Source organism: Panulirus ornatus, chromosome 26 (genome assembly GCF_036320965.1).
Source record: "Panulirus ornatus isolate Po-2019 chromosome 26, ASM3632096v1, whole genome shotgun sequence".
In the NCBI taxonomy this organism is placed as follows: Eukaryota; Metazoa; Arthropoda; class Malacostraca; order Decapoda; family Palinuridae; genus Panulirus; species Panulirus ornatus.
In genome coordinates this window covers 8531381-8552776 of record NC_092249.1, presented here as the reverse complement: position 1 = coordinate 8552776, position 21396 = coordinate 8531381, and the positions used below count along the sequence as shown (strand labels likewise).

At 39.1% G+C, this 21396-nt stretch overlaps 2 protein-coding genes and 1 long non-coding RNA gene across 4 annotated transcripts in view; 1 reads left to right on the top strand and 2 right to left on the bottom strand.

Annotated features, from left to right (window-relative positions):
• Positions 1-522: 522 nt before the first annotated feature.
• On the bottom strand, positions 523-1980 carry LOC139757367 (uncharacterized). The gene is made up of 6 exons (XM_071677778.1): positions 1916-1980; positions 1512-1553; positions 1335-1409; positions 1068-1229; positions 841-972; positions 523-740 (listed from the first exon to the last, which is right to left on the bottom strand). Exons 2-6 carry the CDS (start codon positions 1551-1553, stop codon positions 636-638), a joined length of 516 nt encoding a protein of 171 aa, XP_071533879.1. The 5' UTR covers positions 1916-1980; the 3' UTR covers positions 523-635.
• Positions 1981-6629: 4649 nt separating this feature from the next.
• LOC139757460 (uncharacterized) lies at positions 6630-7629 on the bottom strand (the record flags this gene model as incomplete). Its single annotated transcript, XM_071677988.1, has 3 exons — positions 6630-6810; positions 6926-7116; positions 7201-7629. Coding segments are annotated over 3 exons (738 nt in total), but the record flags the coding sequence as incomplete, so codon positions are not given.
• An 11686-nt stretch (positions 7630-19315) lies between these two features.
• The window catches only part of LOC139757366 (uncharacterized), a 15085-nt gene continuing 13004 nt past the window's right edge, over positions 19316-21396 (top strand). For both annotated transcript variants that reach the window (XR_011714603.1, XR_011714602.1), the window contains exon 1: positions 19316-19414. This is a non-coding gene — a long non-coding RNA (uncharacterized lncRNA). The remainder of the gene's footprint in view (positions 19415-21396) is intronic.

Below are 21396 nucleotides of genomic sequence, written 5' to 3'. Positions count from 1 at the left end.
GGAACTTCGTGTGCTTCAATGTATAGTAGAAGTTTGATTGTAATAGGACAGGTTTGCCATGTTAAGTTATTTAGCACTTTGAAGAAAGAGTTTATTCGAGAGGTAAACATTGTATTAGTATCTCGTTGGGCCATTCATCAAGGAATGTGAACCTTTTGTATAATAGATAGACGAGTCTTGATGCACTAAATTTGTCAGTAAATGAAGTTTTGTTGAGGTATCATCGAAATTGAATGGTCATTGTGAAACTTGACACATTAAGGGCTGTACACTGTTAGTTCAAGATATTGCTGTTTTAGGAAGTTATTCCTTGAAGTTTTTAGTTTTATACGGGCGCTAGAAAGGTTAAGCATTTGTAGTGAAAGACTATTTTAGGTTTAAGTTTTGAAAAGTTAGTTTTAGAGAGTAATGCATTTTGGAAGTGAATTAGACGTTAAATGAGGGATATTTAACAGTTTAGTTGTGGTAGTAGTGTGTATGATTTATACAAAATTGGTAAAGTACGGTTATTAAAACGAGGTATAATATTTTGCATGTATATTTGGAATGAAGATTTTACCGGTACATTTTCTTAGGATGAGAAAAGAATATAGTGCGTATTAGACTTTGATGTTAGTTTGCGAGACATTAGGATGTTAATAATACCAATCTGGTGTGATTGTGGTAGTTATGATGTACGTTGTTGTGGTTGTTATTTGCTGTACGAGTTCTTGGGTTGTGACAACTGGAATTGTGTTTATCTGGAATGGTAAGATTTAAAATCATTAGAATAAGCGATTAGAGAATGTTTTCTTATATATTCAAGTGGTATATGGAGTGGGTAAAAATTTTGGTACTTACCTTGTGTTGGACACTGATGTGTGTGATGCTTTGTAGGAGTTCTATCGTTTCTGTGGTAGTTAGGAATTCTGTGAAGACAGACACGAAAGTTTTGACCGGGTTGTATCCAGTGGTAGCAGTGACTAGAACAACCTGTAAAAGAATAGACAAGGAAAAATGTTGAGAGTTTTAAAATTTTTTAAATAAAATTATTAAAAATGTCCGAAATTAAAATTCTTTTTTATTACAGGTTTGGACGTGATTTTGACGATAGACGTTCGCGTGTTGGCTTCATCAGGGTGGAAGTCCCAGGCGGTGGTGTAGTCTGTGACCACAGCGTGCACGTCTGTGTGGTCTGTTATCCATACATCTGTTGTGGTAGTCTCTCGAAGGGTGTGGGTTACGGTGACCTAAAAGTAAGGAACGTAGACTTTAAATGCTGTGGGTTTAAATGGTTTGTTATTGCAAATGTGAAAATAGGATTATAGATATTGTGATGTAGTTTAAATACGTGCCGTTTTGGTTTCCGTAATCGTTGTAGTTTCTTTGTAGGTAGGTTCATAGTGTGGTTCATATGGTTGGCATGAAACCTGTAGGTATGAAGGTTAACCGTGAGGATTTGTAGGAGTGGATGAATTTGATATAGTCAATGAAGTACTGAAGTTCGAAGATGTGATCAAGTGTAAACTTACTTGAGCCAAGATTCCTAGGAAAATGAAGGCAAAAGGAGACATCTGAAAGAAAGTAATGTTATTCTTTGGTAGAAGATTGTTTAAAAATGGCGAATTATTCAATTTTGGCGAGTAATTTCAATACCTGAAGAAGTTACCAATTTCAAGGAAATCCTACGAGACAAAATGGGGAATTGAAGTTTATTTAAATTGTAGTTCGTTATACAAACTTTGAAAAGATCTTCTAACGTTACGGAACGGAGTGTAACAAGTTTTAATATACAAAGAAACTGAAAGTTTAAGCAATTAACGTATGAAAAAATTTATGACGCCAACACAAAACTTTAATCAACACGAATTTAAAAACCCAAAAATTAACCAATAATCAAAACATAACATTCTTTAAAAAAGAAAAGCCTCTCAACCTCTTTAAGACAAAAGAACACCTTTTTCTCTCTACAGAAACACGAAAACTGACGCCAAAATTCGCTCTGTCCCCATATTTAAAGGCCAAATTTGGCGGGAAAGACGTTCGTGTTACAAACATGTCCCTGACTTCGACCTCCTTTGGTAACTAATTTGCCAAATTTTTCGTTTCAATTTTTCTATTTTTTTATTTCTCTTTTGCCATGTCCGATGATTATAAGTCAACGTATGTATTACTGTAAGAGAATTCTGATTATAGATTTTGTTTTACAAATGGGACCGAGTGACATAAACGGAACGCAACAGATGGCATGGCAGCCGTTGTCCAACCATCTACAGAGGCATCGCTGCCAGGCGCACTTCTAAGGCCATTTTACATCGTCTATTTTGAACCGTAATTTTTCACTCCTTTTCTCATGCCATGTTTATGTGACACCATTATTGATGGTCGGTTAGTTATTTGGGCTATAAGCCCATCAAAAACCAGGGTAATTAAGGCTGTCAATCAAGCTGTTACATCCAGCAAACCGAACACTCTAGCAACCATCTGATGGCGAGTGATCTATCATCATACGTATTGATGGGTCCGTTTATGGCTTTCATGCAAATATTATCACCACTGTTATCATCATTATCATTATCAATAACAGTATAGTACTAGGACTATATCATTATCATCATAACCCCGGGCCACCTTCTGTGGCTACCCCGGAGCTGCGCTCCACGCAGGAGCAGGGGAACGATGGACTCCTTGAGATGGAGAATGTCTTCAAAGCTCCTTAGCGAAACTGTGCTACTTTCGGTCCAGTGACGATGCTACAACCTTTCTGAAGTTGAGTTCTCGCTCATGGTGGTGGAGCCACAAGCAGGCAATATGTTATAACTTTAAGGTCCTTCACATGAAATCGCGAGAGATAATCTAGACTATGCATGATAATGAGGCTGATATCTCTGTGTGACACAGAAGGCAACAACAAACAGAAATCCTTTCTTTAATAACCAATATACAGTTGGTCGTACGTCTGGCTATCTTGTACGAGGTCGTACCGTTGTGGCTAATACGATCCTGGTGAAGAGTTGTACCTTCGTGCTCTAAGACCGTACTTCGTGCTCTAAGGTTGTGCGTTCGTGCTCTAAGACCGTACCTTCGTGCTCTAAGGTTGTACCTTCGTGCTCTAAGACCGTACCTTCGTGCTCTAAGGTTGTACCTTCGTGCTCTAAGACCGTACCTTCGTGCTCTAAGGTTGTACCTTCGTGCTCTAAGACCGTACCTTCGTGCTCTAAGACCGTACCTTCATGCTCTAAGGTTGTACGTTCGTGCTCTAAGATCGTACCTTCGTGCTATAAGGTCTTACCGTCGTGCTCTGCGATCGTACCCTTATTCCCATTGGATTAACTTCATTAGCAAATGAGTTGTGTCTCAGATACATACTCAAAATCCTCCCAAAATGACTTTCGATTTATTCCTATAACTAGTTTAGGCTGAGTTATAGTTTATAACTAGTTATAGGCTGAGTTATAGTTTATAACTAGTTTAGGCTGAGTTATAGTTTATAACTAGTTATAGGCTGAGTTATAGTTTATAACTAGTTATAGGCTGAGTTATAGTTTATAACTAGTTATAAGCTGAGTTATAGTTTATAACTAGTTATAAGCTGAGTTGTAGTTTATACGCACCATATATGGAGTTCAAAGAGTTCGCAGTGTCTTTTGAGCGGAACATGGCATATGATCATTCACTCTTGTCTCTTCATGAAAACTAATCACATGTGAAGTATATTCACATTAGCTCCAACACATGGCGAGCAGACGTGTACGTGGAGCTACGGAACCCTGGTGTAAGACACAGGTGATGGTGGCTCGAGCATAGACTACCTCAGGGTGACCTGGTGGGCTCTCTTCACTCGTCCTAGTTCAGAGACCTACGAGAAGGTTGATGATGTACAGTTGCCTGGAATATCTTGTGGTGATCTGGCAAGCGGCAAAGTTGACCAAGAGTGAGAACACGAAGGAAGATAAGAATGACAAGAAGTCAGAGTTTGAGTAAGAAGAAAGATAAATAACTCCAACCACGACAAGATAGACGCCAGCAGTATAACAGGGAAGTGATAGATAACTGAAATGAAGAAGGAATGTTCGTGGATCCATCTTGGATATCAAGATCAAAATTAGATTCTTCTAAGGTCAGTGATTACACGTAGATATGTACCCCAAGTTGGCGTATTGGAGCATGGATCTCAACCCTATCTCATCTCCGTAAAGTACGATGGTTCGACCCTCTGGTGTGATGACGTGGCCTGTGCACCTACCCTTATGGGTCAGGTCAGAGGTCATTCCATTATATCTAAAGGCCTGTCTACACGAGCGGGCCTGATCGGCGGGTTTGCCCGTTAACGGGCAAATTCTGGCGGGCCTGCCCGTGAATGTTGTCTACACGATCGAAGTGATGAACAGCCGGGCCTGCCCGACGATGTTGCCAGTAGCGGGTGGAGTGCGGTACGAGAACCATGGTGCCTAGCATTGTCAAGAAAAAGATTTGGTGCTCTATGATAATAGCTTTGTGTCTCAAGAAGAAAAAGAAAAGGATATGGTGTAAAGATTGGTTAAAGAAAAGAAGTATGTTTGGAAGCACTGCAACAATACTTCATGAACTACAAAGTAGTGAGGAACACGACTTCAGAAATTACCTGAGGATGAGTGGAAGCACTTTTTACATCTTGTTATCAAAGGTGGAGCCATACATAGTGAAGAAAGACACAGTTATGAGAAACAGCATTACAGCAGAAGTTCGTCTGGAAGCAACTCTGCGATTTTTAGCAAGTGGGTCTACTAATTCAGCTTCACATTCCATAAACGTGGATTCTTACGATAAAGGTCAATCAAAGTACTAGTAAGTGCTTTAGACCAAAAAATTGTTGGTGGCTCAGTAGAGTTATCCTGGGCTGCCATCGTTAAATGTTCACTGTGCTACTATGACGTGGGATGTGGGATGAAGGCCCGCTGTGGGTTCACGATATTATCTTGCGTCTGGCAGGGTAGAAACTCCAGCTAACGGGCACCAGCTCAGTGATTTCGCTCGGCGGGCTTTCGGGCAATTTGATCGTTTGCCCGTCAAATATGCCCGTTGACGGGCAAGCCCGCCGATCAGGCCCGCTCGTGTAGACAGGCCTTAAGGGTCGTACCGTCGTGCTCAAGGATCGTATCGAAATGTTCGATAAGATTAATCCCATGGACACCCTGTGTCTAAAAGGTAGAGAGAAAAAGGCGTTTTACGCAGTGCAATACAATATCTTTTAGGAGGGTGGGATCAAGGGTGTCTGTTGCTCCTGCTGGAAGATGTTGAAGGGTGTTCCACCGACACAAAGGACAGAGAAGTGCAGTATGTTTAGAGGTTAGCATCCGCGAGTGGGAGGGTCGACATCAGACACGTACTTGGAAGAGACCTTCCTCGTTGTGTTAGTGGAAGGCTACAGAGTACGTCATGATGTGACCGTGTCCCAACGTTGGACTGGCATGTGAACTGATCTGGAGGAGCACCAGAAAGCTTAGTATTGCCTTGTGGATTCCAGGCGGCTCGAGTGTGATGGCATCTGAATCCATAGAGGAAAAATGTCTCCCCAGTCATGTTTATGCAAAAAAAAACCCTTTTACATATTCAACAAATTTGCAGAAAACGAACAAATTTTTCTTTATCTCCACTTCAGAAACAAAAGGTTTCTGCTATGCTTCTCAAACTCTCGTCAGCACACTTGCCTCTGATTAGATCCTCTATATTTGTACAAGCTTAGGAAATCTATTCCTGTCCAAAATCTTAGTTTCTATTGTCTATCATTAGTCCACTTTCATGATGGAGTGAATACTGTTCACTATTTTTAGTCGAGTGACGTCAGTTACCCATTATTTGTGATATGGTGAGAATTCCAGAACATCTTATAAGTACTCGTCTACCTGACTTAGAGATTACAGCTAATTGCCTAATTAGAATGTTTTGCAGACGAAGTTTTATTCTTTGATCAGGAGCTTTTGACTTCAGCATGAAATTAAACTTAGACTGAAGAGGCAGGCAAGATATTGATACGTATAGAGTTATTTCGATAATTAAAAGTACCTTAATTGGAGACCTTATGAAAAATATAATCAGGCACGTAGATGGGACAAATGAATCGGATTATAATAACGCAAAAAAGTCTTAACGTCTTTTTTTCATGAGAAGTCCTATCGAGTTCTGAAGGAGCTAAAGCCTATTAGCACTTTTAATTACTGGCAAATTTGTTTACGACGCATATGTATTAAAGATTCACGGAGAAGTATGTGGACAGTCAAAGTAAATATTGAGTTGAACATTAATTCTTGGTTACGAGTAAATCATGGAAGTTTTTGTATGACCGATTGTAGAAAAGCTCTCGGGGTATAGCATTTGCTGGAGTGTTTTCATGCATTTAGCAATGTTTTTTAAGTCTAGGGGGGAGGGTTAAGTTGGTGTGATGTATAGAGCATTTATTCATCCTCGAAGTATTTTTTTTTTTTTTTTTTAGACAGGTAAAATATAGGTAAATTTAGATTCTCATGATACTGTAGTAGTCATTTGATGACGGAAATGAGAGGTAGGACTAGTATAAATTCAGATATTGTCTTAAAGTATGTATAAAGAATTCATTTATTTCACAAGGTTTATAAATAATTTCCATGTAACCAAGTTTTGGGAAATTAAAATTTTAATTTACTTAAATTTTATTTCATATACATAAGAGATTTATAGAGAATGCTGCACGTAGATTAATAATAATATGCACCAGCTTGGCCATGGACGGTGTTAGTGATGGTGTGGTAGTCCGTGACTGTTGTCCTCTGGGTGTGGACGATGGTACGAACCATGGTAGATGCGTACGTCGATCTGGCAGAAAAGAAGTGGAATTAAGTGTTAATTTGCATTTGGTGGGATAATCAAAATCATTTAAAGAGTATTTGAAAAATCCTATAACATGTTTAGCATTTTAGTTTTGACTTACGCCTGGGTGGCTGTTGTGGTGTATGTGAGTTGGTCGATTATATAGGAAGTGTGGGTGATAATGACATGGTCTACAGAGACGTCAGTGACCACATTGTAGTAGTATTTGCTACAAGTGACCGTCAGGGACGTGGGTCTGATTACCACAGTTGTCTGTAGGGCTACACGGTCATCGACGGGTGTGCGGATGACCTGTAGGTGAAGAGTAATTAGTTTATCGTTGCAGTTCTGGGTTAAGATTTATATTGCATAGTTGTGGAAGTTCAGGTTACTTACCCGAGCAGTTGTGAGAGTTGTGGTCCTCACGACGAGGTCAGTCAAGGTGACGGGTACACTATGGAAAGCTAGGTCAGTCACGGTCACGTAGTGGTCGATGGTGATGGTGTTAGTGACTGTGGGTGTGGCTGGTGCTTCTATGACTCTGGTGGCTCCTTGACCGATGCCGGCTCCTTGACCACTGCCGAATGTACCGCTGCCAGAACCACCACGTCCGCCTGTGTTAAATCCCGAATTGACATTAGCTTGCCCGAACGCGGGCCCAGTGCCTCCTAGGCCAACACCAGCCTGGTTGAACCCGGTTGCAGAGGCTCTTATGCCAATATTAGGTTGGCCGAACCCGGTTCCAGTGATGGCATCAGCTTGGCCTAACCTGACTCCAGCGCCGCGTACGTTGATACCGGCTTGGCCGAAGGTGCCATCGGGGCTTCATATTCTGTTACCTGTATTAGCTTGCGCAAATGAAGTACCGGTGGCACTGCCGGTGGTTCCTGTGTTGAACGTTCCTTTGTTGAAGGTTCCAGTGTCTTGGCGAAGGTTTATACCGAGAGGGTTTGTAGCCTGGCCAGTTGGGTTAACATTGTCGAAAATTAAGTGATCAGTTGCTTCATTTGAAGCGTATGGATCCTGGGAAGATAGAAATGATTTGAGGCATTAAGAAAAAATTAAAGGATTTAATATGAAAAAAATTAAATGTTTAAAAAAATATTGGACGAGTGCGAAATTTTTTATGTTCAGTAATAAGTACCTGTGTATGACTGGCTGTTGCGAGGAAGTGATGGGATGTAGCTAGTGTGATTAAGATTATAGTCGAAATCATCTGGAATATACAGAAGTGCATAAAGTTTCTGTTATTCGTGGATATGAGCAAATTATTTATAGGAAAATAAAATCCTACTCACGTTTAGATTCCAATGGAATATTGAAAGTCACCATTACTAAGCACGAAAATCATTTCAAAAAAAAAAATATAAAATTTCTTAATTTAATTTCCACGATCTTGTGGTTTTAATTTTCTAAACCTAAAGACATTATCCAAAACTTTCAACCACCATTCTACAACAAATTCTTGACACAAAGCCACAAAACCTTGATCAGTTGCAGACGTGGATGTTACCGTGTTGAAGGTCAGGCGTGGAGTGACCAACATGCTTCCACCAGCCCACCTCATCACCTTCCTCACCACAGCACAACATCGGCGATCCACCCCCGTGACATATGGCAACACCGCTATGACAAATCCACACCATACTTGTCTTTGTGAAATAAGGACACTTATTTGTATATAGACACACGCTAGTTGACGATGCACAAGCAAAAACACATCGAGTTTAGACCAGACAACGAAACGTCGTTTAACAATCGCGCGAGATTAACGAACTATGTGTTGTCCTTGTTTGTATACGGTTCTCACCGCCCAGTAGCCTAGTTACAGGTGTCCTCACGCTAAACGAAAGCAGGATTATATATACATTATATATATATATATATATATATATATATATATATATATATATTTTTTTTTTTTTTTTTTATACTTTGTCGCTGTCTCCCGCGTTTGCGAGGTAGCGCAAGGAAACAGACGAAAGAAATGGCCCAACCCCCCCCCCCCAAACACATGTACATACACATGTCCACACACGCAAATATACATACCTACACAGCTTTCCATGGTTTACCCCGGACGCTTCACATGCCCTGGTTCAATCCACTGACAGCACGTCAACCCCTGTATACCACATCACTCCAATTCGCTCTATTTCTTGCCCTCCTTTCACCCTCCTGCATGTTCAGGCCCCGATCACACAAAATCCTTTTCACTCCATCTTTCCACCTCCAATTTGGTCTCCCTCTTCTCCTCGTTCCCTCCACCTCCGACACATATATCCTCTTGGTCAATCTTTCCTCACTCATTCTCTCCATGTGACCAAACCATTTCAAAACACCCTCTTCTGCTCTCTCAACCACGCTCTTTTTATTTCCACACATCTCTCTTACCCTTACGTTACTCACTCGATCAAACCACCTCACACCACACATTGTCCTCAAACATCTCATTTCCAGCACATCCATCCTCCTGCGCACAACTCTATCCATAGTCCACGCCTCGCAACCATACAACATTGTTGGAACCACTATTCCTTCAAACATACCCATTTTTGCTTTCCGAGATAATGTTCTCGACTTCCACACATTCTTCAAGGCTCCCAGAATTTTCGCCCCCTCCCCCACCCTATGATCCACTTCCGCTTCCATGGTTCCATCCGCTGCCAGATCCACTCCCAGATATCTAAAACACTTCACTTCCTCCAGTTTTTCTCCATTCAAACTCGCCTCCCAATTGAATTGACCCTCAACCCTACTGTACCTAATAACCTTGCTCTTATTCACATTTACTCTTAACTTTCTTCTTTCACACACTTTACCAAACTCAGTCACCAGCTTCTGCAGTTTCTCACATGAATCAGCCACCAGCGCTGTATCATCAGCGAACAACAACTGACTCACTTCCCAAGCTCTCTCATCCCCAACAGACTTCATACTTGCCCCTCTTTCCAAAACTCTTGCATTCACCTCCCTAACAACCCCATCCATAAACAAATTAAACAACCATGGAGACATCACACACCCCTGCCGCAAACCTACATTCACTGAGAACCAATCACTTTCCTCTCTTCCTACACGTACACATGCCTTACATCCTCGATAAAAAACTTTTCACTGCTTCTAACAACTTACCTCCCACACCATATATTCTTAATACCTTCCACAGAGCATCTCTATCAACTCTATCATATGCCTTCTCCAGATCCATAAATGCTACATACAAATCCATTTGCTTTTCTAAGTATTTCTCACATACATTCTTCAAAGCAAACACCTGATCCACACATCCTCTACCACTTCTGAAACCACACTGCTCTTCCCCAATCTGATGCTCTGTACATGCCTTCACCCTCTCAATCAATACCCTCCCATATAATTTGCCAGGAATACTCAACAAACTTATACCTCTGTAATTTGAGCACTCACTCTTATCCCCTTTGCCTTTGTACAATGGCACTATGCACGCATTCCGCCAATCCTCAGGCACCTCACCATGAGTCATACATACATTAAATAACCTTACCAACCAGTCAACAATACAGTCACCCCCTTTTTTAATAAATTCCACTGCAATACCATCCAAACCTGCTGCCTTGCCGGCTTTCATCTTCCGCAAAGCCTTTACTACCTCTTCTCTGTTTACCAACTCATTTTCCCTAACCCTCGCACTTTGCACACCACCTCGACCAAAACACCCTATATCTGCCACTCTATCATCAAACACATTCAACAAACCTTCAAAATACTCACTCCATCTCCTTCTCACATCACCATTACTTGTTATCACCTCCCCATTTGCGCCCTTCACTGAAGTTCCCATTTGCTCCCTTGTCTTACGCACTTTATTTACCTCCTTCCAGAACATCTTTTTATTCTCCCTAAAATATATATATATATATATATATATATATATATATATATATATATATATATATATATATATATATTCGCCATTTCCTACGTTAGCGAGGTAGCGTCAAGAACAGATAACTGAGCCTTAGAGAGAATATCCTCACTAAGTCCTCTTCTCTGTTCCTTTTTTTGGAAAATCAAAAACGGAAAGGGAGCATTTCCAGCCCCCCGCTCCCTCCCGTTTTAGTCGCCTTCTACGACAAGCGGTGAATACGTGGGAAGTATTCTTTCTCCCCTATCTCCAGGGATAATGTATATATACATATATATATATATATATATATATATATATATATATATATATATATATATATATATATATATATATATATATATATTCATTTACTTAGTAATCTGAGTAATTATTCAAGAATAAAGGTTTAATTTGTATCCCGCAGAAATATTCTTGAAGGTTCTTGTGTTCTCAATGACTTTTAAATCTTACAAGATTCATGTACTTGGCTGAATGAATCTGAATCATACAGTCTTAACCGTATGTGATTCTTAATGACATCCACAGTATTCTCTCCATCGCGCATCTACAACCTGATAGATAAACATATGATTCAACTGCATATTTGATTTTACCATTGGAATATATTTTGCTTTGTGTGTCAAATGGAATTAGATACTTGCCTCAAAATAGTTAGCAGGGTAATCATGGCATAAATCGTTTACTATATACTTTTTTTTATCTATTTGCAGTAAATAACCTAATAAAGTAATTCCTAGCAGATGTAACCAATTACAGGTTTAATTATTTGACTCGCATTTTTCAAGTGAGTTTAAGAACTTCAATGACATAGGTTTAGATCTTAAATATACTTCAGTAAATGAGTGTCTAAATTGGATCAAATATGAATATATTCAGAAAATATGATAACTTCAGCAATCTTAAATTCGAGTGCCAATACGAACCAATTCCTAACTGTTCTGTTCAGTGAGTTATCTAGATAAGCATTGAACCCCACCTCGTAAAAAGCACGAAAAGGCATGATTGGTATATTTTTTCACATCCGTAAGTCAATCTTTCCTCAACGTAACGTGATGTACCGTAACCTCAGCTTGACGTAACCTAACCTAACCTAACTCAACCTTGACGTTACCTAACCTAACCTAACTCAACCTTGACGTAACCTAACCTAACCTAACTCAACCTTGACGTAACCTAACCTAACCTAACCTCAGCATGACGTTACCTAACCTAACCTAACCTAACCTAACCTAATCGGTCACGGGAGAATATCCACATCTCGCTCGTAACCAAATCCTACATCCCTTTCCCTCAAGATCAAAACTACCACAAACACTTGCTAAGTTCTTTTTCTAATATCCAGTTTCACTTATTTCAGTATTTCATTATATTCAAACATATATATGATATTTGGAAGACGACGATGTACGTAGAGCGTAATTATAGACCACATTATACAGTAAACCATAATAATTTATGAATTAATAAGAAAAGCAATGGTTGCTGCAACTGCTCAAACGAATCTCGAGAAGTTGCCTTCGTGTGTGTTAAGTTGGTGCTCTCGCCCGCAGTCTATAAATGATTTTACATTTGCTAAGTTTAAGTGTCGATTCCATACACATTTTAACACGTCATATTAACGTCGTGTTATGTGAGATGATGATGAGGAATATGGATGATGATGATAGAGCAACGTATTGCCAGAGCGAGTGGCGGTGGTAAGTGAAGTCGATGATACGAGTGAGGGAGGCCAGCAAAACCTCTCCGTGGAAATCCTCCAGGCAGACGACACGTCTTGTGGGTACCTATGGCAAGTTTCTGATGTGTTAGTGGAAGTCGATGTCTTCATGTGCTTTGGATCGGGTGATTGTGCAGTGAAAAATGTCATTGCCTAATATTTCATGATTATAGTATAGAGGATTTTGAAATTAAGTAGCTTATTCAAGTATAGATATTGGCAATTGTTTTGCGATATTTGTTCAGTAATGTTCGAGTGGAGAGCCAGTCATTTGCAGTGTTAATAACACGATGTTATGGCGGAAATGGTCGTTATACTTGGGTAATCGTGTTTCTATTAATTGCGTTTGTGACAAGCTCGCAGAATTTGTTAAAAATACCTGTTGATTTTTTGAGTGAAACTTAGGTTAAATATTTCGACTTGTTTTGAATGTTCGTCTGCAGCGTGAACATCACATCTCGTAACAGTTGTTAACATTTGGTGTTTTTGGTCAGTCATGGATGTGGCTAATATAGACTAGTATCTTAGTAATAAATTGCTGGTAGTAGGAGGGTTAAGTAAAGTTTTCAAAATTTTTTTAAAGACTTTGTATCGTAAACATTTAATTCTTTTATCATAACTATATCGAGAGAATTGTCTTAAAAAATAGTAAGATGAAATATATTCTGATTTCATTTTTATCCTCTGAACACCGTAATGCTATAACGTTTCATGACCACGTGATTCGGTAATTATCGCAATATAGCTTCGTTAGTCTAGGCTAATCTAGACTCGATTACCTTTATATCGAAATCGATTCTAGGATAAGATTTAGTCATTTTGGTCATAGTTCACAAATTTTCGTGTAAATTCGAGCATACAAACGTCTAATTTGTCTTGGTTAAAATCTTGTCTTTTCGCAGACTTGGCGAACGAATTTGCTTTGGTTATACTGCTGTCAATCGTGTGACACATGTTACGAGGTTTATCCATGAATTATTTCGTACAAGGATGCCACCACTGGGATTAATCAAAGGTGTCGTTTTCCATTTATCATCCCTTCATTGATGAATGGTGGGGATTTTGCATGGAGGTTTGAGCGTAGTATTCATATTTTGATCTTCTTGGCTGTTTAGGGATGTAGATAATCACTATATTGGGTATAACGAAAGAATTATCCGAAGCGGTATTAATAATTTGGGTAATATAACGGCTTGACCCTTTTACAGAAGGCCTTTTCTAGTCAATTTGTTGGTTATTGATTGTTTGTGATCAAACGGGGAAGCAGATTTCCACTAGTGTCCGGCATAAGCTTTCAAAGATTGCCACTTTTACAGTCTGTTCAACAAATTTTATTTTTACCGTCTCTTCAATAAATATTCTGAAGCTAAAAAAAACTCCTGTGACACTTTTTTTCTTTATTTTTCGCTTTCATCCTCTGTTTCGTTGGCCAAAAATTGTGCGTCAACGGAAAAGTGTTTTTGTTCATCGAATGGCTTTGGCAAAAAAAAGTGCGTGACGTGTTTGATTTTTATTCTGATGGGAATATTCGAGCTTCGGTAAGTAGAATTGGCTGTGGTTCTTTACTTTCATGCACTTTTTGTGTAAAAACATTCTGAAAACCATCAAAAAATGGCGCTGGATATACTTCAGAACTTTAACAAATATAGATATTTTTCTTGCGTTCAACAACTGACTTTATGAATGGATGGTACAAGAGTATAGAAGTATGTCAAGTGAGATATGTCCAAACATCATCCATGGACGGGGATGAGTTCTTTATTCCATCGGATTAAGATGGAAATTGATGCCCTTCATCTACAGGGCTAGCATTCGTCAAACCGATTAGAAAAAAAAAATCAAAGGCAATATTAATGTTACGTTTTAGGTTTCTCGAGTCGAACTGTGAGGTTAACCTAGTGCATTCTGACCGAAAAAACTCTGCAGGGAAAGACTTTGCTGAGGGGCGTAGAGCAAGGGGTGCAGAGCACAAATGAGGAAATTAACTTTTTCATGTCTACAAAACTTTTTCATTCGTGCAAAAATAAAAGCTGGTGGAAAGTTTTTAAATTTGAAATGTTTTTTTTTTTATTCGACGAAAACTGCGGAAAAGGATTATTTATTTACTCTGTACAAAGTTAATGCTTAACTGGAGGGAAATAATTGTTCGTGATAGATGCTTTGTGAATTACCAGTAAATGCTCAGTCCTAAATAGCCTACTTAGAGAAATTGTCCCATTATATCATTAAAATATTATCTATTTTATTGCAATTTATGAATGATGTCAATACATTGAAATATAGTTACAGTATGGAACTCCATATAGGCACCATTTTGAGTACCGTCTTTCTATTTTCTACTATCAAAATAAGATGAAAACGCCAATTTTGATCTAAAGCACGATAGCCTACGTCCTTTCATAGTTTTTATTGTATTACATATTGTTCCTGTAACTATAAAGCTGATTTGGCAGTTTTTATTGTATTACATGCTGGAAACGATGATATTCCTATAAGGTCCAGTAGCGGATTTCTAGCGAATACAGCACAAATCGCTGGAGCCAAGAGGAATTAGATGGTAAAATAAGTCTGTTAAGTTTAAATCTGCCATTCTTTATTCGTTGCTTAATTGTAAGTCATTTTTTGTATTTTTTTTTCAACATCCTTGTTAATTCGCTTGGCTGTCCGTGTCAACGCTCGTTAAACGTTCAACTTTCGACAAATATTGGAGTCTGTCGTTTAGTCTTTTGACTAAGGTAATTAAAGTCGATCAATGTCCAGCTATTGTAAACCTACTGAAGTCTTTGTAACGCCTTCATCTGGTGTTTGTCTTAAGATCACGGTCTGTTATTGTGGATGTTCCCCTTTGGTAACCGGTTCTTGAAAGAATTGTCAGTTCAAAGCTTAGCATAGGATTTTGATGTATTTGCCTATATAGAGTGGCTATGAACTTGTTAATTTGGGTTTTAACTTGCTAGAAGGTCAGATTGGGTGTGAGATGACTAAGGCTATGTATACAAAGCATTGTAGAAAATCTAATATTTCAATTAGCTTTTACATCAGAACCACTTTGCGTATAATTTCTTTTATTAGCTTTGGATGTAACCAAGATGAGAAAAAAAGGAGAGATAAGTAGTATGTTTGAGGAAAGGAACCTGGATGTTTTAGCTCTGGGTGAAACGAAGCTCAAGGGTAAAGGGTAAGAGTGGTTTGGGAATGTCTTGGGAGTAAAGTCAGGGGCTGCTGAAAGAACAAAAGCAAGGGAAGGAGTAGCACTACTCCTGAAACAGGAATGGTGGGAGTATGTGATAGTGTAAGAAAGTAAACTCTAGATTGATATGGGTAAAAGCTGAAAGTGCCCTATACACCTGGTCATGAGAAGAAAGATCATGAGGCAAGAGATTTGTGAGCAGCAAAGTGAGTGTTAGCAATTTTGATGTAAGAGATCAGGTTATAGTGACGGGTGATTTTCATGCAAAGGTGAGTAATGTGGCAGTTGAGGGAATAATTGGTGTACATGGGGTGTTCAGTGCAGTAAATAGAAATGAAGAGCTTGTAGATTTCTGAAAGACTGGTGATTGGGAATACCTGATTTAAAAAGATATACATAAGTATACGTATGTAAATAGGAGAAAATGGCCAAAGAGCGTTATTGGATTACGTGTTAATTGATAGGCGCTCGAAAGAGACTTTTGGATGTTTGTGCTGAGAGGTGCAACTGGAGGGATGTGTGATCATCATATTGCAAAGGTGAAGATTTGTATGTTTTCAGAAAAATTTTGAAGAAAGTGGCGAGAGTAAGTGAGCTTGGGAAGGAAACTTGTATGAGGAAGTCCCCGGAAAGACTGAGTGCAGAATGGGAAAGGTAAGATCAAAGGACGTAAGAGTAGGGGTGCAGAAGGGATGCAGTGATAGCTTGCGCAAAATATGCTTGTGGCATGAGAAAGGTGGGAGGTCGGCAGGGAAATTGTGCAAATAACTGGGATATGTATAAAAGAGAGAGGCAGGAGGTCAAGAAAAAGGTGAAAGATGGCAAATGAGATTATCATTAAATTTTAGGGAGAATAAAAAGATGTTTTGGAATGAGGTAAATTAAGTGCTTAAGACAAGAGAACAAATGGGAACATCGGTGAAGTGGCTGATGGAGAGGGAATAACAAGTAGTGGTGATGTGAGAAGATGGAGTGAGTATTTTGAAGATTTGTTGAATGTGTTACATGATCGTGACAGATGCTAGGTGTTTTGGTCGAGGTGCTGTGACAAGATCAGGGAGAGTAGTTTCGTAAACAAAGAGGTAGTGAAAGCTTTGCGGAAGATGAACATGAAATCCGAAAAGACGGCAAGTTTGGATGGTATTGCAGCGGAACTTATTAAAAAAGAGGGTGACTGTTAATGACTGGTTGGTGAGGATTTCCGATGAATGTATGGCTCGTGGTGAAAAAAACCTAGTGGCATAATGCATACATAGTTCCATTGTACAAAGGCAAGGGGATAAAGCAAAGTGTTCAAATTACAGGTACAAGTTTGAGTACTCCTGGGAAATTATACGGGAGGGTATTGATTGAGAGGGCAAGGTCATGTACAGAGCATCAGATTGGGGAAGAGCAGTGATGCGTTTGCTTTGAAGAATGTATGTGAAAAAATACTTGGAAGAGCAAATGGATTTGTATGTAGCATTTATGGATCTGGCGAAGGCATATGGAAGGTATTAAGAGTATGTTGTGTGGGAGACAAGTTGCTAAAGGCAGTAAAGTTTTTATAAAGGATGTAAGGCATGCGTACCAGTAGGAAGAAAGTGACTGGTTCCCAATAAATGTCTGTTTGGACAGGGGTGTGTGATGTCTCCATGATTAACTTGTTTATGAATGGGGTTAATAGGAAGGTGAATGCAAGAGTTTTAAAGAGAGAGGCAAGTATGCAGTATGTTGTTGAGAGGGCTTGGGAATTGAGTCGACTGTTGTCCGCTGATGATACAGCCCTGGTGGCTGATTCAGGTGAGAAACTGCAAAAATTGGTGATTGAGTTTGGTAAAGTGTTTGAAACAAGAAAGATGAGAGCAAATGTGAAAAAGATGAATATTAAGTACATTAGGGTTGAGGGACAAGTCAATATACAAGTCAATGGTGATAAATTGGAGAAAGTGAAATGTTCTAGATATCTGGGAATGGATTTAGTAGCGGATGGAACCAAGGAAGCGGAAGCGAGTCACAGGCTGGGGGAGGGGAGCGAAGGTTTTGAGATCGTTAAAGAATGTTCGGAAGGCGAGAACATTATCTTGTAAGGCAAAAATGGGTATGTTTGAATAGTGGTTCCAACAATGTTATATGGTTGCGAGGCGTGGGCTATAGATAGGGTTATGCTGAGGGTAGATGTGTTGGGATGCTTGAGGACAATATGTGTTGTGAGGTGGTTTGATCGAATAAGTAATGAAAAGGTAAGAGAGATGTGTAGTAATCGAGTGTGGTTGAGAGAGCAGAATAGGGTGTATCGAAATGTTTTGGTCACATGCAGAGAATTGATGAGGAAAGATTGACAGAGAGGATATGTATGTCGGGTGGAGGGAACGAGAACTGAGACCAAATTGAGGGTGGAAGGATGTCGTGAAAAACATGAGCGATCGGGGCCTGAACATGCAGGAGGGTCAGGCGTGCAAGGAACAGAGAAAATTGGAACTGTGGTATATTGGGGTCGACGTGCTGTCAATGGATTGAACCAGGGCATGTGAAGTGTCTGGGGTAAACCATGGAAAGTTTTGTTGGGCCTAGATGTGAAAAGTGAGCTGTGGTTTCGGTGCATTACACATGACAGCTAGAGACTAGTGTGAACGAATGTGTCCTGTGTTGTCATTTCTTAGCGCTACCTCGCGCGCGTGTGGGGGTAAGGGGATGCCATTTCATGTATGGCGTGGTGGCGATGGGAATGGCTGAGGGTAGCAAGTATGAATATGTACCTGTGTATATATGTATTTGTCTGTGTATGTATACATTGAAATGTATAGGTATATATATGTGCGTGTGTGGACGTGTATGTGGGCGGGTTGAGCCATTCTTTCGTCTGTTTCCTTGCGCTACCTCGCTAACGCGGGAGAGTGCAACAAAGTATAATAAATGAATAAATGAATATTGGATGTGGAATGGATTGTGACTCTAAATGTAATTAAAACATTGGCTCAAACTGTTTTGTGACAAGTCAATTCAACAAAGTGTTCATTATGTATCCTTTGGCGCGTATAACCCATCAAATGTAAACTACAGCAGAAATACTACGGTCGTATTTGACGTCGTTACTGGCTTTGTTCCAGCCATACTTTCGTCTGAAGTTTCAAAAACGTTGATATGAGTCTTTGCTTAATTCAAGGGTAAATTTGGAGTTCAACGATTCTAAATACTACAGCCAATTTTTTTTCAAATGTCCTTTTGTACCAAATTCGGTTATGTATTGTAATTCTCGTTACTTCGTAGGATGAACATTATAGTTGGGAATATCTTGCGTCATAGTAATATAGATTGAAGAAGAGAACGCACATACAATATCTCCTTAACCCATCTTCCTTCCAGTACTTTTAATACTAATTGAATAAAACTAATTTTAGTAACACGGTCAGTACTCGGAATGTTCATTTCAGCCAGTGATACGACAGACTAAAACCTTGTGTTTCTTTCCTTTAACGAGTGTGAACTTTATACATTCAAATATACTGAAAATATTTGGGTTAAAGATATTTGCTTCGGCTCGTGTACATAAAGGATGTTCTTAAGTTAGGATCTTGCCCGCAGTCTATAGATGATTTTATATTTTTTAAGTTTGTGTCGATGCAATACACATTTTAACACGTCATATTAACGTCGTGTCATGCGAGATGATGATGAGGAATATGGATGATAATGATAGAGCAACGTATTGCCAGAGCGAGTGGCGGTGGTAAGGGAAGTTGATGACGCGGGTGAGGGAGGCCAGCAAACCTTGCTCCGTGGAAATCCTCCAGGCAGACGACACGTCTTGTGGGTACGTATGGCAAGTTTCTGATGTGTTAGTGGAAGTCGATGTCTTCATGTCCTTTGGATCGGGTGACTGTTCAGTGAAAAATGTAATGGACTAATATCTTATGATTATAGTATTGAGGATTTTGAAATTATTAAGTAGCTTATTCAAGTATAGAAACTGGCAATTGTTTTGCGATATTTGTACAGTAATGTTCGAGTGGAGAGCCAGGCATTTGCAGTGTTAATAGCACGATGTTATGGCGGAAATGGTCGTTATACGTGGGTAATCGTGGGTCTGTTAATTGCGTTTGTGACAAGCTCACACAATTTGTAAAAAATGCTTCTTGATTTTTTTGAGTGAAACTTAAGTTAAATATTTCGACTTGCTTGGAATGTTCGTCTGCAGCGTGAACATCACATCTCGTAACAGTTGTTAACATTTGGTGTTTTTGGTCAGTCATGGATGTGGCTAATATAGACTAGTATTTTAGTAATAAATTTCTGGTAGTAGGAGGGTTAAGTAAAGTTTTCAAATTTCTTTTAAAGACTTTATTTCGTAAACATTTAATTCTTTTATCGTAACTATATCGAGAGAATTGTCTTAAAGAATAGTAAGATGAAATATATTCTGATTTCATTTTTATCCTCTGAACACCGTAATGCTATAACGTTTCATGACCACGTGATTCGGTAATTATCGCAATATAGCTTCGTTAGTCTAGGCTAATCTAGACTCGATTACCTTTATATCGAAATCGATTCTAGGATAAGATTTAGTCATTTTGGTCATAGTTCACAAATTTTCGTGTAAATTTGAGCATACGAACGTCTAATTTGTCTTGGTTAAAATCTTGTCTTTTCGTAGACTTCGCGAACGAATTTGCTTTGGTTATACTGCTGTCAATCGTGTGACACATGTTACGAGGTTTATCCATGAATTATTTCGTACAAGGATGGCATCACTGGGATTAATCAAAGGTGTCGTTTTCCATTCATCATCCTTTCATTGATGAATGGTGGGGTTTTTGCATGGAGGTTTGAGCCCAGTAATTCATATTTTGATCTTCTTGGCTGTTTAGGGATGTAGATAATTACTATATTGGGTATAACGAAAGAATTGTCCGAAGCGGTATTAATAATTTGGGTAATATAACTGCTTGACTCTTTTACAGAAGGCCTTCCAGTCGATTTGTTGGTTATTGATTGTTTGTGATCAAACGGGGAAGCAGATTTCCACTAGTGTCCGGCATAAGCTTTCAAAGATTGCCACTTTTACAGTCTGTTCAACAAATTTTATTTTTACCGTCTCTTCAATAAATATTCTGAAGCTAGAAAAAACTCTCCTGTGACACTTTTTTTTCTTTATTTTTCGCTTTCATCCTCTGTTTCGTTGGCCAAAAATTGTGCGTCAACGGAAAAGTGTTTTTGTTCATCGAATGGCTTTGGCAAAAAAAAAAAAAGAGTGCGTGACGTGTTTGATTTTTATTCTGATGGGAATATTCGAGCTTCGGTAAGTAGAATTGGCTGTGGTTCTTTACTTTCATGCACTTTTTGTGTAAAAAAAAACATTCTGAAAACCATCAAAAAATGGCGCTGGATATATTTCAAAACTTTAACAAATATAGATATTTTTCTTGCGTTCAACAACTGAGTTTATGAATGGATGGTACAAGAGTATAGAAGTATGTCAAGTGAGATATGTCCAAACATCATCCATGGTCGGGGATGAGTTCTTTATTCCATCGGATTACGATGGAAATTGATGCCCTTCATCTACAGGGCTGGCATTCGTCAAACTGAATAAAGAAAAAAAAATCAAAGGCAATATTAATGTTAGGTTTTAGGTTTCTCGAGTCGAACTCTGAGGTTAACCTAATGCATTCTGACCGAAAAAACTCTTGCAGGGAAAGACTTTGGTGAGGGGCGTAGAGCAAGGGGTGCAGAGCACAAATGAGGAAATTAACTTTTTCATGTCTACAAAACTTTTTCATTCGTGCAAAATAA